This window comes from Rhinolophus hipposideros (assembly GCF_964194185.1).
Source record: "Rhinolophus hipposideros genome assembly, chromosome: 25".
Lineage (NCBI taxonomy): Eukaryota > Metazoa > Chordata > Mammalia > Chiroptera > Rhinolophidae > Rhinolophus > Rhinolophus hipposideros.
This window is the reverse complement of record NC_138071.1, coordinates 941,192-953,856: the sequence shown is the minus strand read 5'-3', so window position 1 is coordinate 953,856 and position 12,665 is coordinate 941,192. Positions and strand designations below refer to the sequence as shown.

General features: G+C 42.7%; 1 protein-coding gene across 1 annotated transcript; it reads right to left on the bottom strand.

The window, feature by feature from the left end:
• Positions 1 to 530: 530 nt before the first annotated feature.
• LOC308492831 (putative endogenous retrovirus group FC1 Env polyprotein) lies at positions 531 to 1,067 on the bottom strand (the record flags this gene model as incomplete). Its single annotated transcript, XM_081038298.1, has 1 exon — positions 531 to 1,067. One exon carries the CDS (start codon positions 1,065 to 1,067, stop codon positions 531 to 533), a length of 537 nt encoding a protein of 178 aa, XP_080894424.1.
• Positions 1,068 to 12,665: the final 11,598 nt, after the last annotated feature.

Sequence of the window (12,665 nt, the reverse complement as noted above, 5' to 3'; positions counted from 1 at the left end):
AATTCAGCCTGGCTGTAGAGCATTAGTTGGGGGGCTACGGTTGTCAGAATGCAGGGGGTAGGGGAAGAGGTATTTATACACTTGGTCAGTGTCTTGTTGCACCAGAAGAATGTGCCAGAGGGAGCCTGAAGAGTGGACGAGAGTGGTCGGGTTGTATTGCATAAGGACTGGTTAGAACCACCGTAGCATATGGGTAAGGTGAGGTTAGGTGGGGGATGGTATAATGGTATCTTGGCGATGGGGGAAGGGCACTGTCCTGAGTTGTCACTAGGAGCAAACTGTGTTAAAGATACAGCCACTAAAAGGGGGTGTTGCAGAGACGCACAGAGAAAACAATCAGTTGTGTTAGGAAATCCAGAGATATTAAGGAGGGAGGCAGCTTCTTGTATTATTTTTAGCCAGGCAAATGGGGTGGGTGGATCTGAGCTCTTGATCTGTCCTGCAGGCTGTAGTTGGGTTTTTATAGCCTGTTCCTGCTGGAGGATGGTTTGGGACATGTCTCTTAATTGTTGAAGTTGTGGAGGGATAACTCAGATGTACGCCCGGTAAATATAGAGTGTTGCTACGGGCTTTGGAGAGAGAGCCAATGGGTAGAGCTTTCCTTTAACTCCTGATGCCCACCTTTGATGCCAGGGGTCTTTAATCTTGAACGTGTATTGGCCTTTGCCGTTACCAAAAAAGAACCCTGATTTCCGGTTGACGGTATTTATGTAACAAGAAGTGTAGGGGCATCCACCATATGTGTCCTCCCACTGGTGGCAGTAGTCGTGGATTTGGTTATGGGGAAAACAAACAGCCGGGTCAGAAGACCAACGAGGGATAGACTTGAAGGTATTGGGTGGAATGATAATGGATACCTGTTGCTGGCATCCTTCGGGCTTGCAATCCCTGGTTCCCAGAATGTGGGTGGAGGCCTTATTATTGCTATGGTATGATTCTGTTGTATAAAACCACCACACATATGGGTTAATGGGGGAACGTGGCTCTTGGGAGGAGGGTAGGGTTAGGGTTAGGGCAACTAAGGTGAACCTTAGTGGGGCCCAGCATCTTGCAGGTGTAGAGGTCATACTGCTCCGGGGTCCTCTTTAGTCTGGATAAGGGGTGCCACGAGGGATCGCCGAGCAACTTGGCTGCAGTGGGAGTTGTAAGGATGACTGTATGGGGCCCTGTCCACCAAGGCTCTAAGGTCTTGGGGTGTAGATTCTTGAGGAGGACCAAGTCGCCTGGTTGTAGTCGGTCCTTGGGCTCCGTGTTGTGTTGTTCCTGGCTTGGGTAAATACCTGTCAGCATGTTCGTGGAGAAGTTGCCTGAGCAACGACAAGTAAGGGAGGTAGTCGGCCAACGGTGGAGGATCTGTAGGAAGATGGTGATTAAGCAGAAAGGGCCTCCCATATAACAGTTCAAAGGGACTTAAAAAGGTGGGGCTTCTGGGGGTGGCCCGAATCCCGGACAGGGTGATGGGCAGGAGCTCAGCCATGATTTCTGGATTTCTAAGGACAATTTAGTTAAGTGATCTTTGAGGAGGACGTTAGCTCTCTCAACCTTACCGGAAGATTGGAGGCAGTAGGGAATATGGAGTTTCCAGTCGACGCCTAGGGAAGAGCTAACTTGTTGGACAATATTAGAGATAAAGGCAGGACCATTGTCTGATTATAGCGAGTTGGGGAGTCTGAAGCGGGGAAGAATTGCGTCAGAAGGGCCTCAGCGACTACTGATGCTGTCTCATAGCGGGTTGCAAAAGCTTCAACCAACCCTGTCAGTGTGTGGACCAAGGTAAGCAGATATCTGGTCTTTTTGTGGGGAGACATGTGAGTAAAGTCTATTTGCCAGTCTTGGCCAGGGAGGTGGCCTCTCATCTGATGGGTAGGGAAGGTGGGGCATAGTCCCCCTTGGGGCGAGACGGCTGACGGATGTATGATGGCTACCTGGGTTGGGAGCTGTAGAGCTTCAAGTAATCGAGTGATGAGGGTAGCGTTGATGATAGGGGAGCCCTTGGTAGAGAGAAAGCCTCTCTCTCTCCAAATGGCTGCATGGCATTGCACGATGAGGAAGGAGTATTTGGAGTCTGTGTAGATGTTTACCCTTTTTCCCGTGCTAAGTGTAAGGCACGGGTGAGGGCGATGAGCTCAGCCTTTTGGGAGGTGGTCCCTTCTGGGAGTCAGGCAGCTTTTAGAGTCTGCTCAGGGGTAACTATTGCATAGGAGGCTCTCCGGCGGCCTTGGGGATCAAGATAAGAACTCCCATTGACAAAGAGTGTTAGGTCTGGTGCTGAAAGTGATTGGTCTGAAAGTCCTTCTCGGGGCTGAGTGAAGGTTTCAACTATTTCAGTGCAAGAGTGCAAGGGAAACGTAGTTGCAGGGGTAGGGGGAAGGAGGGTAGCCGGATTATGAGAGGGAGATTGGGTGAGGGTAATATCAGTGTTTTCCAGAAATAGGAGGTGGAACTCTTGTGTCCAGGAGGAGGCAATGAGAGAGAGAGAGAGCGGTGGGAGAGCAAGTCCTACAGGCGATGGGTGGAAAATACCTGCAATGGTTGTTGGAGGCAAATTTTTTGGGCCTCCTTGGTAAGAACAGCTGCCGCAGCCAGGGCACGGAGACAAGGCTGCCACCCCCGGACCGTGGGATCCAGTTGTTTGGACAGGTAAGCTACTGGGGTTAAGGTAGGGCCTAAGGGTTGGTAAGGACCCTTGAAGCGATACCTTGTTTTTCATCAGTATATAAATGAAAAGGTTTGTTGATGTTGGGCGGGGTGGGAGGGATGAATTTAGGAGGGTGTCCCGGAGTCGGAAAAACCCTTTAGAGACAGTAAAGGGGGATGACAGAGGGCCAACAGGTGTCTCTTTAGCGGCTCGGTAAAGAGGCTTTGCCAGTAGGGCAAAATTTAGAATTCAATGCCGAAAAAATCCAACGAGTCCTAAAAAGACAAGATCTGTTCAGCACAGGTGGGAGGCTGTAGGTCCCTTCATGCCTGTGCCCAGTCTACTGTTAGGCTTCGGGAATGGGGAGTGAGACAGATTCCTAGATAGGTGATAGTGGGCTTGGACAACTGTGCCTTGGCAGGGGAAACACAGTACCCTTTGTCCCCTAGGGAATTAAGGAGGGCTGCTGTGTGCCTTTTGGATATGTCCAGCGAAGGGCTACAAAGGAGGAGGTCATCTACGTATTGAAGGAGGGTGCTGGGGGCTAGGAGGCTTTGCAGAAGGTCTTTTGCTAGGGTCTGGCCAAATAGGTGAGGGTTGACTCTAAAGCCTTGAGGCAAAACTGTCCAGGCCAATTGTTGGGAAGTCTGCATGTCATTTGGTCTTGTGATACTAGAAATTCAGTGACATCCACGGGAAAAAGCATTCTGTACATGGAAGTGGAGAGTGGAAGAAGTTGTATTGCATTCTCCACTGCCTTCTCTGTTCACAGTGAGACACTGCAAGGTCTGTAAATAGATGGAACAAGATCGATATCAGTGGAGATAAACTGACCAATGAGGACATTCCTTGAATGGTAGAGTTAAACAGAGTTAACATTATTTTAGCTGGGCTTCTTGTTGCTACCGGTTCCTTTATTTTGCTTTGTTTTATTTCTGTTTTTAATAACTTTGCAACTTTACCAAAGAAAAGCTGGTGGAGCCAAACACCAATTGCCTCACTGAAACTCAAGCAGGACACCTTGGCATTTCCTTTGTCTACTAAGGCTCATCATCATTTTTCATAATTTTTGTAGCTGTATGGAATATTTCCAAATTAATTAGAATAAAATATATTTCTTTTCAGATAAACTGACTTGTCTCTCTATTTCTGTATTGTATGAATATTGTTATGAATTCCAGCTTCAGTGCGGAGCCTTTGAACCTACACTAATTCATACTAAAGCTTGTCTGAGGCTCTAAACAGTAGCAGTAACTTCGCCTAGAATTTCATTTGAGGTAAGAAATTAGAAGAATATAAGAAGATGCATTGTTTTTTGTTTATTTGCTTTTAAACAATCTAAGCAACTAAACACATACAATGATCGTGGGCAATGATGGAGTTTTGAGGTAAATGAGAATTTTTTTCTGGCTCTCTTGCAAAGCCTTTCACTACGAAATCTTTTTAAATGATGTTAAACTAAAGTGGAACGAAGACCTCCCCCAAAAAACCTCTTATTATCAAATTGTTGTTATAAGATTGGCATTTAGAACTATCTAGGCTCTTTAAACCACTCATATATACTATACGCGTATAGATGTGTGTGTTTCTGTTTTTGAGCTAGATATCGGTATATGGGGTCCTATGCATTGAAACTGTTTTTAATTGAACACTAGTTATCTCTTTAAAAGGTTTTATAAAACTACCAGCTTTCCCATATTTTTATCGTGAATCAAGATCTGGTCTTCTACCATCTTTTTCTGTGTTCTTAAGTTCCTAACCTTGCCTTGATGTTTTGGTACAAAAATAAGTCTCCTTGATGTCCCAGAAACCCACGGGTCCTTCTCCCACATTGTAGATCTCTCCATATTATGCTTTTATCTTTCATTCTATGGTAATTTACAAAGGGCATAGTCTAAAATAGGTTTTTATCAATAAAGCTTTTCTTTGTCAATGGCCTGCTTGTCCTTTACTTTTTAAAAACTTTTCAACACAATTGCCTATTCTGCATATTTCAAAAAAGCTGTTTTTTATTGTTATAACTGTGACTCACTACTGTTTCTATATGGAGAAAAATTAAAATCCTGAAATAAATGAACACGTCAAATCATTTCTTCTACTTTTAACCTGTGACGGTCCAGCCGCCACGAGTCGAACGGTACCTGGAAGGGGGAGCGGGAATGCAAAAGAGACACTCACACGTATGATGATGCGGCAGGTCTTCAGTGGTGCTGAAGCACGGATTTATTTTACCTTCACCAATATATACCCTTTGGGTACATGCAGTTTAACAATCACAGGTATGCATTACCTCACAGAAGTAATTATCATATGAAAGAGACTACCAAATGTCCTGATAGCCATCAGTTTATCTGTGTCCAGGGAAAACCGGCCACTCCCACCTCATTCTTCAAATACTTGCAGGCCCCTAGAGGCACAGGTGAAACAATGCCTTAGGTCCTGAAACAGATTAATCATGAACTAAGCCAGGCCACAGGTTTCCAAGGAAACAAGAAATTATGGCTCCCCACATTAACCAATTGAGTAAAATTGGTAAGTGTGATTGAGAAGCTAGATTGACTTTAAAATTAATAATAATTTCACTTTAGAGCTTGGCTCAGAAGGATTTCCCTTCTGGATTCTCGGATGAAATACAAGCCACAATTATAGTTCAAATAGACAAGATTATACTGCATGAACAAGCAATCCTAAAATTCTTATTGGCTCAAAAATAAAATCAAGGTTTATTTTTCCCTTCTCTACATGTCCAGTGTAGCTCACCTGGGTCTGTGCTGTGCTGCCCTCACTCACGACCCTGGCCAATCGAGCAGCCACTATTTAGAATGTTATGAATCCCACTGGTGAAGGGTTAAGGACCGAGGGTGGTAAATCACCCATTGGCTCTACATGTTTCAACCTAGAAGACTTTGCTCACAATTTAATGACCAAAGCAAGTCTCATGACCACTCCAAAGAGGCCGGGAAGTGCAATACCAAAATGCCCTGCAGGAGAAAGCGGAAATAACTGGCAAGAGCACTAAGCACTACCACACAGCAGATATAAACCCCTTCCCATGCCTGTTACAGATCTGTGAACTGCCCTTCAGCCCCCTGCTCACCCTGCCCCCTGTAACAGCAGAGGAGAAGGCCTTCCTCCCACCTGACATTCCCCCCCGCCTCTGCCCCTAATGTCTCAGGACCCTGCTCCACCAACTGGGCCCCTTTGTGTCTTCAACTCCTTGTGTTCTCCTGCCCCTTGTCATCATTGATTTATATTTGCTTCTCCTGATTAAAAACAAAAACTCGCCCTTAACCTTCCTGTTTCTATTTCTTCCCAACCATCACTTTTACTCAATCTTATCATGGCAACATTTTTAAAAAGAGATGTACACACCCCTAGGTCCATTTCCTCAACTCCATTCACACCTCATCCTACTGGATCTGGTTCTGTCTTCACCATGCTATTAAAATCACTTTTATTAAAGTCACCAATGGCCTCTTTATTGCTAAATCCCATGTGAATGTTTTAGTTCTCAAGCTACTTAACTATTGGCAGAACTATCCCCTCCCTTGTCCTCCTGAAGATGCTCTCTTCATTTCACTTACACTGCTGCTTTCTTGACTTTTTCCCCCTATCTCTTCAAGAGGTTCTGTCTCAATCATTTTGAATGAATCTCATTCTCTACCTGTTCTTTAACTGGTGATATGCTCAGGCTCCTGCTCTAGTGCCAGTTTTCTTCTCACCCAACATTAATCTCACACAACATGGGGGATCTCACCCGTTCTTGTAACTTTACTTATCATCTATGCTAATGACTCGCAGCTCTGACCACAAAGAGCTGATATAATTTCACACTCACCCTGTCTAGCACACTACCCTTTCAGTGTTTGTCTGTGTCCATGTAGTAACTATCACCTAATTTCTAGATAGACTAGTCTTAATTGACAACAAACCAGTAATCTTTGAAGCCAAAGATGAAAAGATGAAAATTGAAATATAGTCTTTTATTATCACTTACCTAAATTGTAATAAAATATTAATCTATATTTGTTTAATATCTTTCTTTCCCTGGGCTGTCAGTGGGGACATAGTGTCTTAGTTACTATTGTATCTCTGGAGCCTGGCAATGTGGGTGCCCAACAAATAGTTGTTAAATATGCTTGTAGTGCCACCTTTCACCTAAATGTCACCACTCTCAAACATCCTTTCTAGGGAGTCTAGTATACCTGGTTATGTGCAGGTATATACAGTTCAGGATCTACTGAAAGTCATCGTGTCTTATTAAACAGGACAATAGGCTACAGATCAACTCAAAGAAAATATAAGCTATAATTGTCGATCTGAGTAGACAGTGCCATACTGCTTTAGCAAACAATCTTAAAGCTTCAGTGGCTCAAGAAAAAAACAGACACATTTATTTTTAGTTGATGCTACACCCCACTGATGTTCTCCACAAACAGAAGCTACACAAGTATTATAGACCAATTTGTGAGCTCTCAAATCCATATGTTGAAGCTCTTACCCCCAATATTTAGAGATAGCGCCTTCAAAGAAGTAATTAAGGTTAAGTAATATCATAAGGGTGGGGCCATAAACCAATGACACTGGTGTCCTTGTAAGAAGAGAAGAGACAGCAAGGGTGTGCATGCACAGAGAAAAGGCCACGTGAGATCACAGCAAGTAGGTGGCCATCTGCAAGTCAAGGTGAGAGGCATCAGAAGAAACCAGACCTACTGGCACTTGGATATAGACTTCCAGCTTCCAGAACTGTGAGAATAAATTTCTGTTATTCAAGCCACCTAGTCTGTGGTATTTTGTTATGGCAGACCTAACAAACAAATATAAGAAGTAAAAATGGAAATGTCTCTGGTGTCAATACTCCTATTAATGTTGGGATATTGCCCCGCTCTTGTGAAGTCCCCAAGAATCAACATGAGGAGAAATATGAGGTGTGAACAAACAACACGGTGAATACATAAATTTAAAAAGTTATTACAGTAAAAGACACGTTGCCATTAGTACCCCTCAAAATACTTCCCTTCTCTTTGAACACACTCATCCCATTGTTCTTGCCACTTTCTGAAGCAGTTCTGGAAGTCCTCTTTTGTGAGTGTCTTTAGTTGTGCTGTCATGGCTGCCTTGGTGTCTTGAACCAATTCAAAATGTTTACCTTTCATGGTCATTTTGACTTTGGGGATGAGCCAGAAATCACATGGTGCCAGATCTGGTGAATAAAGTGGATGAGGATACGTGTAAAGTTTTTACTTGACAGAAATTGTCGTACCAGAAGTGATGTGTGACACCAAGTGCTGTCATGATGGAGGATGAAGTTAAGACACTCATGAAAGAGGACTTCCAGAACTGCTTCAGAAACTGGCAAGAACAATGGGACAAGTGTGTTCAAAGCGAGGGAGAGTATTTTGAAGGAGATTAATGGTAATGTGTCTCTTACTGTAATATTATTTTTATTTAAACATTCACTGTATGTTTTGATCACACCTCGTACATCAGTGAATTTCCATTTCTCTAAATGTTTCCTAAACTCTCTTGTACTTAAACCCATGCTGTAATATTGTAAGTCATTAAAATGAAAACGAGGCAAAATAGCTTCAGGGTACTGCTTTTTAAAAATCAAAAGAATAAGGCCAAACCAGAGTTTCAAAAGTGACTCTTTGGGGAAGAAGGTCCAAGATGGCGGACTAGGTAAATGTTATGCCTGCTGCATCCCAGAATCACACCAAAATTACAAATAAATTATAGAACAATCAACCTTAGGAATTATCTGACGACTAGTTCAATAGAACCCCTATAACTAAGGATATAAAAAAGAGGCCACATCAAGATTGGTAGGAGAGACGGAGATGTGAGGTAGGCTGACCCCAACCCCATAGATAATGGTTGAATATTGGGAGGGACACCTTGGTGGAAAAGATAACCCCAGAGGAAAAAGGGGTCCCAGCCCCATGCTGGGCTCTCCAGCCCAGGGGTCCTGTGGCAAGAAGAGGAATTCCAACGACATCTGGCAGTGAAAATCAGCGAGGATCTGGCTCCCTCTCCCAGTGACATGGTAGGCAGCTCGGAACCTAGGCACCCTCTAATAGAGCACACAGACTCACTCGCTTGCAAATACTCACTTGGTCTCCAGTGAAGAGACAGCAGCTCGAGAGGTGCCAGAGACAAATGAAGTAAAACTGACTTGTGTGGCAAGTGCTAAAGGGATACCATTGTCCCTGTGTGCAGCCCATCTCACGTGTAGCCTACAGGAGGGTGCCATGTTTTTTCTATTTTGAACCCTCCTCCACAAAGCCAAATCTGAGACTGCATTGGTCTGGTACCATTTGCACGTGTGCACCTCCTTGGTGATACCCTGGGTCTGCCAGCCTGCACAGCTAGGACTACATCGCCCAGAACACTCTTAACTATTGAGCTGTTGACCCCACCCCTCAAGCTGCGGAAGCTTTTTACAGCCGCAGACAGCCCATGGCAGCCCAGAAAACTTATGATGTTAGGCAGTGGCCCAAAATCTATGCCACAGCCTCTCTTGGTCAGCTCACAGAGACCTGCAGGCCTTGGGCGAGTGATGGCTGGCCATGGTATTCTCAGGGCAGTTTTGCTAAGTGGTCATGGGCTCAGCACCAGTGTAAGAACCAAAATTGCATTAGCTTTGTAAAAACCATTGGACACATCCTGTGACATCCTGGTACCCTGCCCTGCCCAGCCAGTGCTGCACACAAAGGACACTCTCAACACCAGGTCAACCAGTCTAACACACACACCTATGGAGGTTCTTTCAATGTCTGAGTCTTACAGGCAGCTGGCAGGTGGCAATAGGCCTAAGTGGCCCTGGGCCTTTTGCTAAGCTGCCTTAGTCCCAATATTGCTGGCAGCCAGACTCAGCTCACAACAAGGCCACTCCTAAATGCCTCTAGGTCCAGCACAGGCAGCAGCCAACCACATCTAGCTTTGTAGCTCCTACCAGGTATCCGCAGGCAGGTCACAGGCAACACTGAAATTGACCTGCACAAGGGCCCCTCCCAAGAGACACCAGAAGCAACACATCCAGAGGCCAGTCTCAGACCACACCAGAGCACTACCTGGTTAGCTCCACAAGTGGCACACCCAAAGCAGGGGTGGGGGCGGGGGTTCCACAGGCACAAGAGCCTACAGGGGCAAATCCTCCTCTGAGGGGTCAGCCCCCACAGATCATCTCATACACCGTGGGTGTAGCCAATCTTCACAGTCAGTAAACCTGGGAGTCAGTCTCACCCACTGACACATCAAAAGCAATCAAGGCTCAACTACAAGAGAAATACACACAACAACACACTCAGGGGACAGTCCTGGAACACACACACAGGGGATCAGGGAGATTGCACCATTGGGCCACACAGGACACATACAACATAAGGCCACTCACAAAGGCTGAGAGACACAGGAGTTCTACCTAATACATAGAAACAAACACAGAGGGGCAGCCAGAATGAGGAAACAAGTATCATGCCCCAAGTGAAAGAAAGGGAGAAACCTCCAGAAATAGAATTAAATAAAATAGAGGCAACCAACTTACCACTTGACAGAGTTTAAAACACTGGTTATAAGAATGCTCAAGGAACTTAGTGAGAATTTCCACAAAAAGATAGTAAGCATAAAGAAGGACATAGAAACCATGAAAAAAAACCAGTCAGAAATGAAGAATACAATAACTGAAATGAAGAATACACTAGAAAAAATCAACAGCAGATTAGATGAAGCAGAGGATCTAATCAGTGATTTAAAAAACAAGGTAGCAGAAAGCACCCCATCAAAACAAGAAAAAGAAAAAATAATTTTAAAAATGAAGACAGTTTAACAGACCAAGCGTAACAACATTTGCATCATAGGAGTACCAGAAAGAGAAGAGAGGCAACAAGGAATTGAAAATGTATTTGAAGAAATAATGATTGAAAACTTCCCTAACAGGGTGAAGGATACAGACATACAATCCCAGGAAGCACAGGGAGTCCCAAACAACATGATCCCAAATAAGCCCACACCAAGACACATCATAATTAAAATGGCAAAGGTTAAAGAAAAAGAGAGAACACTAAAAGCAGCAAGAGAAAGACAACTAGTTACTCACAAGGAAGTTCCCATAGGACTATCAGCTGACTTCTCAACAGCAATTTTGCAGGCCAGAAGGGATTGGCAGGAAATATTCAAAGTGATGAAAAGCAAAGACCTACAACCAAGACCACTCTAGCCAGCAAGGCTATCATTTAAATTTGAAGGAGAGATAAAGAGTTTCCAGACAAGAAAAAGCTAAAGGAGTTCATTACCACCAAGCCAGTATTATAAGAAATGTTAAAAGGACTACTTTAATCAAAAGAAAGGAGAAAAACAAGCCAACAAAGATTTTAAAAATATGAATAATAAATGGCAATAACTATGTATTGCCAATCAAATGCTCAATCAAAAGACATAGGGTACCTGAATGGATAAAAAAACAAGACCCATGCATACACTGTCCACAAGAGACCTATGTCAGATCGAAAGACACATGCAGACTGAAAGTGAAGGGATGGAAAAAGATATTTGATACAAATGGAAACAAGAAAAATTTGGGGTAGCAATACTTATATAGACAAAATAGACTTTAAAATGAAGACTATAATAAGAAACAAAGAAGGACATTACATAATAATAAAAAGACCAATCCAACAAAAGCACATTACCCTAGAAAATATTTATGCACCCAACATAGGAGCACCTAAATATATAAAGCCAATATTAACGAACATAAAGACAGAGATCACTTTAACACCCTACTGACACCAATGAACAGATCTTACAGACAGAAAATCAATATGGAAACAGTCGCCTTAAATGACACACTACACCAGATGGATATAATTTATATTTTTAGAGCATTTCACCACAAAGCAGCACAATATACATTCTTTTAAAGCACACATGGAACATTTCCCAAGATAGACCACATGTTAGGCCACAAAACAAGTCTCAATAAATTTAAGAAGATTGAAATGATATCAAACATCTTCTCTGACCACAACGGTATAAAACTAAAAATCAATAATGAAAAAAATGAAAATACAGGGAGACTGAATAACATGTTATTAAATAATGAATGGGTCAACAATGAGATCAAGAAAGAAATAAAAAGATACCTTGAGACAAACATAAATGAAAACACAATGACTCAAAATCTATGACATGCAGCGAAAGCGGTCCTAGGAGAGAAATTCATAGCAATGCATACCTACCTAAAGAAACAAGAAAAATCTCAAACCAACAGTCTATCTTACACCTAAGGGAACTGGAAAAAGAACAGCAAACAAAGCCCAGAGTGAGTACAAGGAAGGAAATAATAAAAATCAGAGTGGAAATAAATAAAATAGAGATTGGAAAAAAACAAATACAAAGGTTCAATGAAACCAAGAGTTGGTTTTCTGAAAAGATAAACAAAATTGACAAGCCTTCAACCAGACTCATTAAGAAAAAAAGGAGAGGACTCAAATAAATAAAATCAGAAATGAAAAAGAAGGGACAACAGACACTGCAGGAATACAAAAAAAAAAAAATTAAGACAATACTATGAGCAACTATATGCCAACAAATTGGACAATCTGGAAGAAATGGAAAAATTCCTAGAAACATACAGTCTTCCAAGGCTGAGTCAAGAAGAAACAGAAAATCGGAAACATCTGATTACTGCTAATGAAATCAAATCAGTTATCAAAAAACTCCCAACAAACAAAAGTCCTGGACCAGGTAGCTTTACAGGTGAATTTTACCAAACATTCAAGTAAGAATTAACATCTAACCTCCTCAAGATATTACAAATTCAAGAAGAGGAAAAGCTCACAAGCTCATTTTAAGAGGCCACCATTACCCTGACTCCAAAAACAAAGACATTACAAAAAAATAGAAAGACTATAGGCCAATATCCCTGATGAACATAGATCCTCAACAAAATATTAGCAAATGAATTCAGCAATACATTGAAAAGATCATACACCACAATAAAGTGGGATTCATCACTGATATGCAA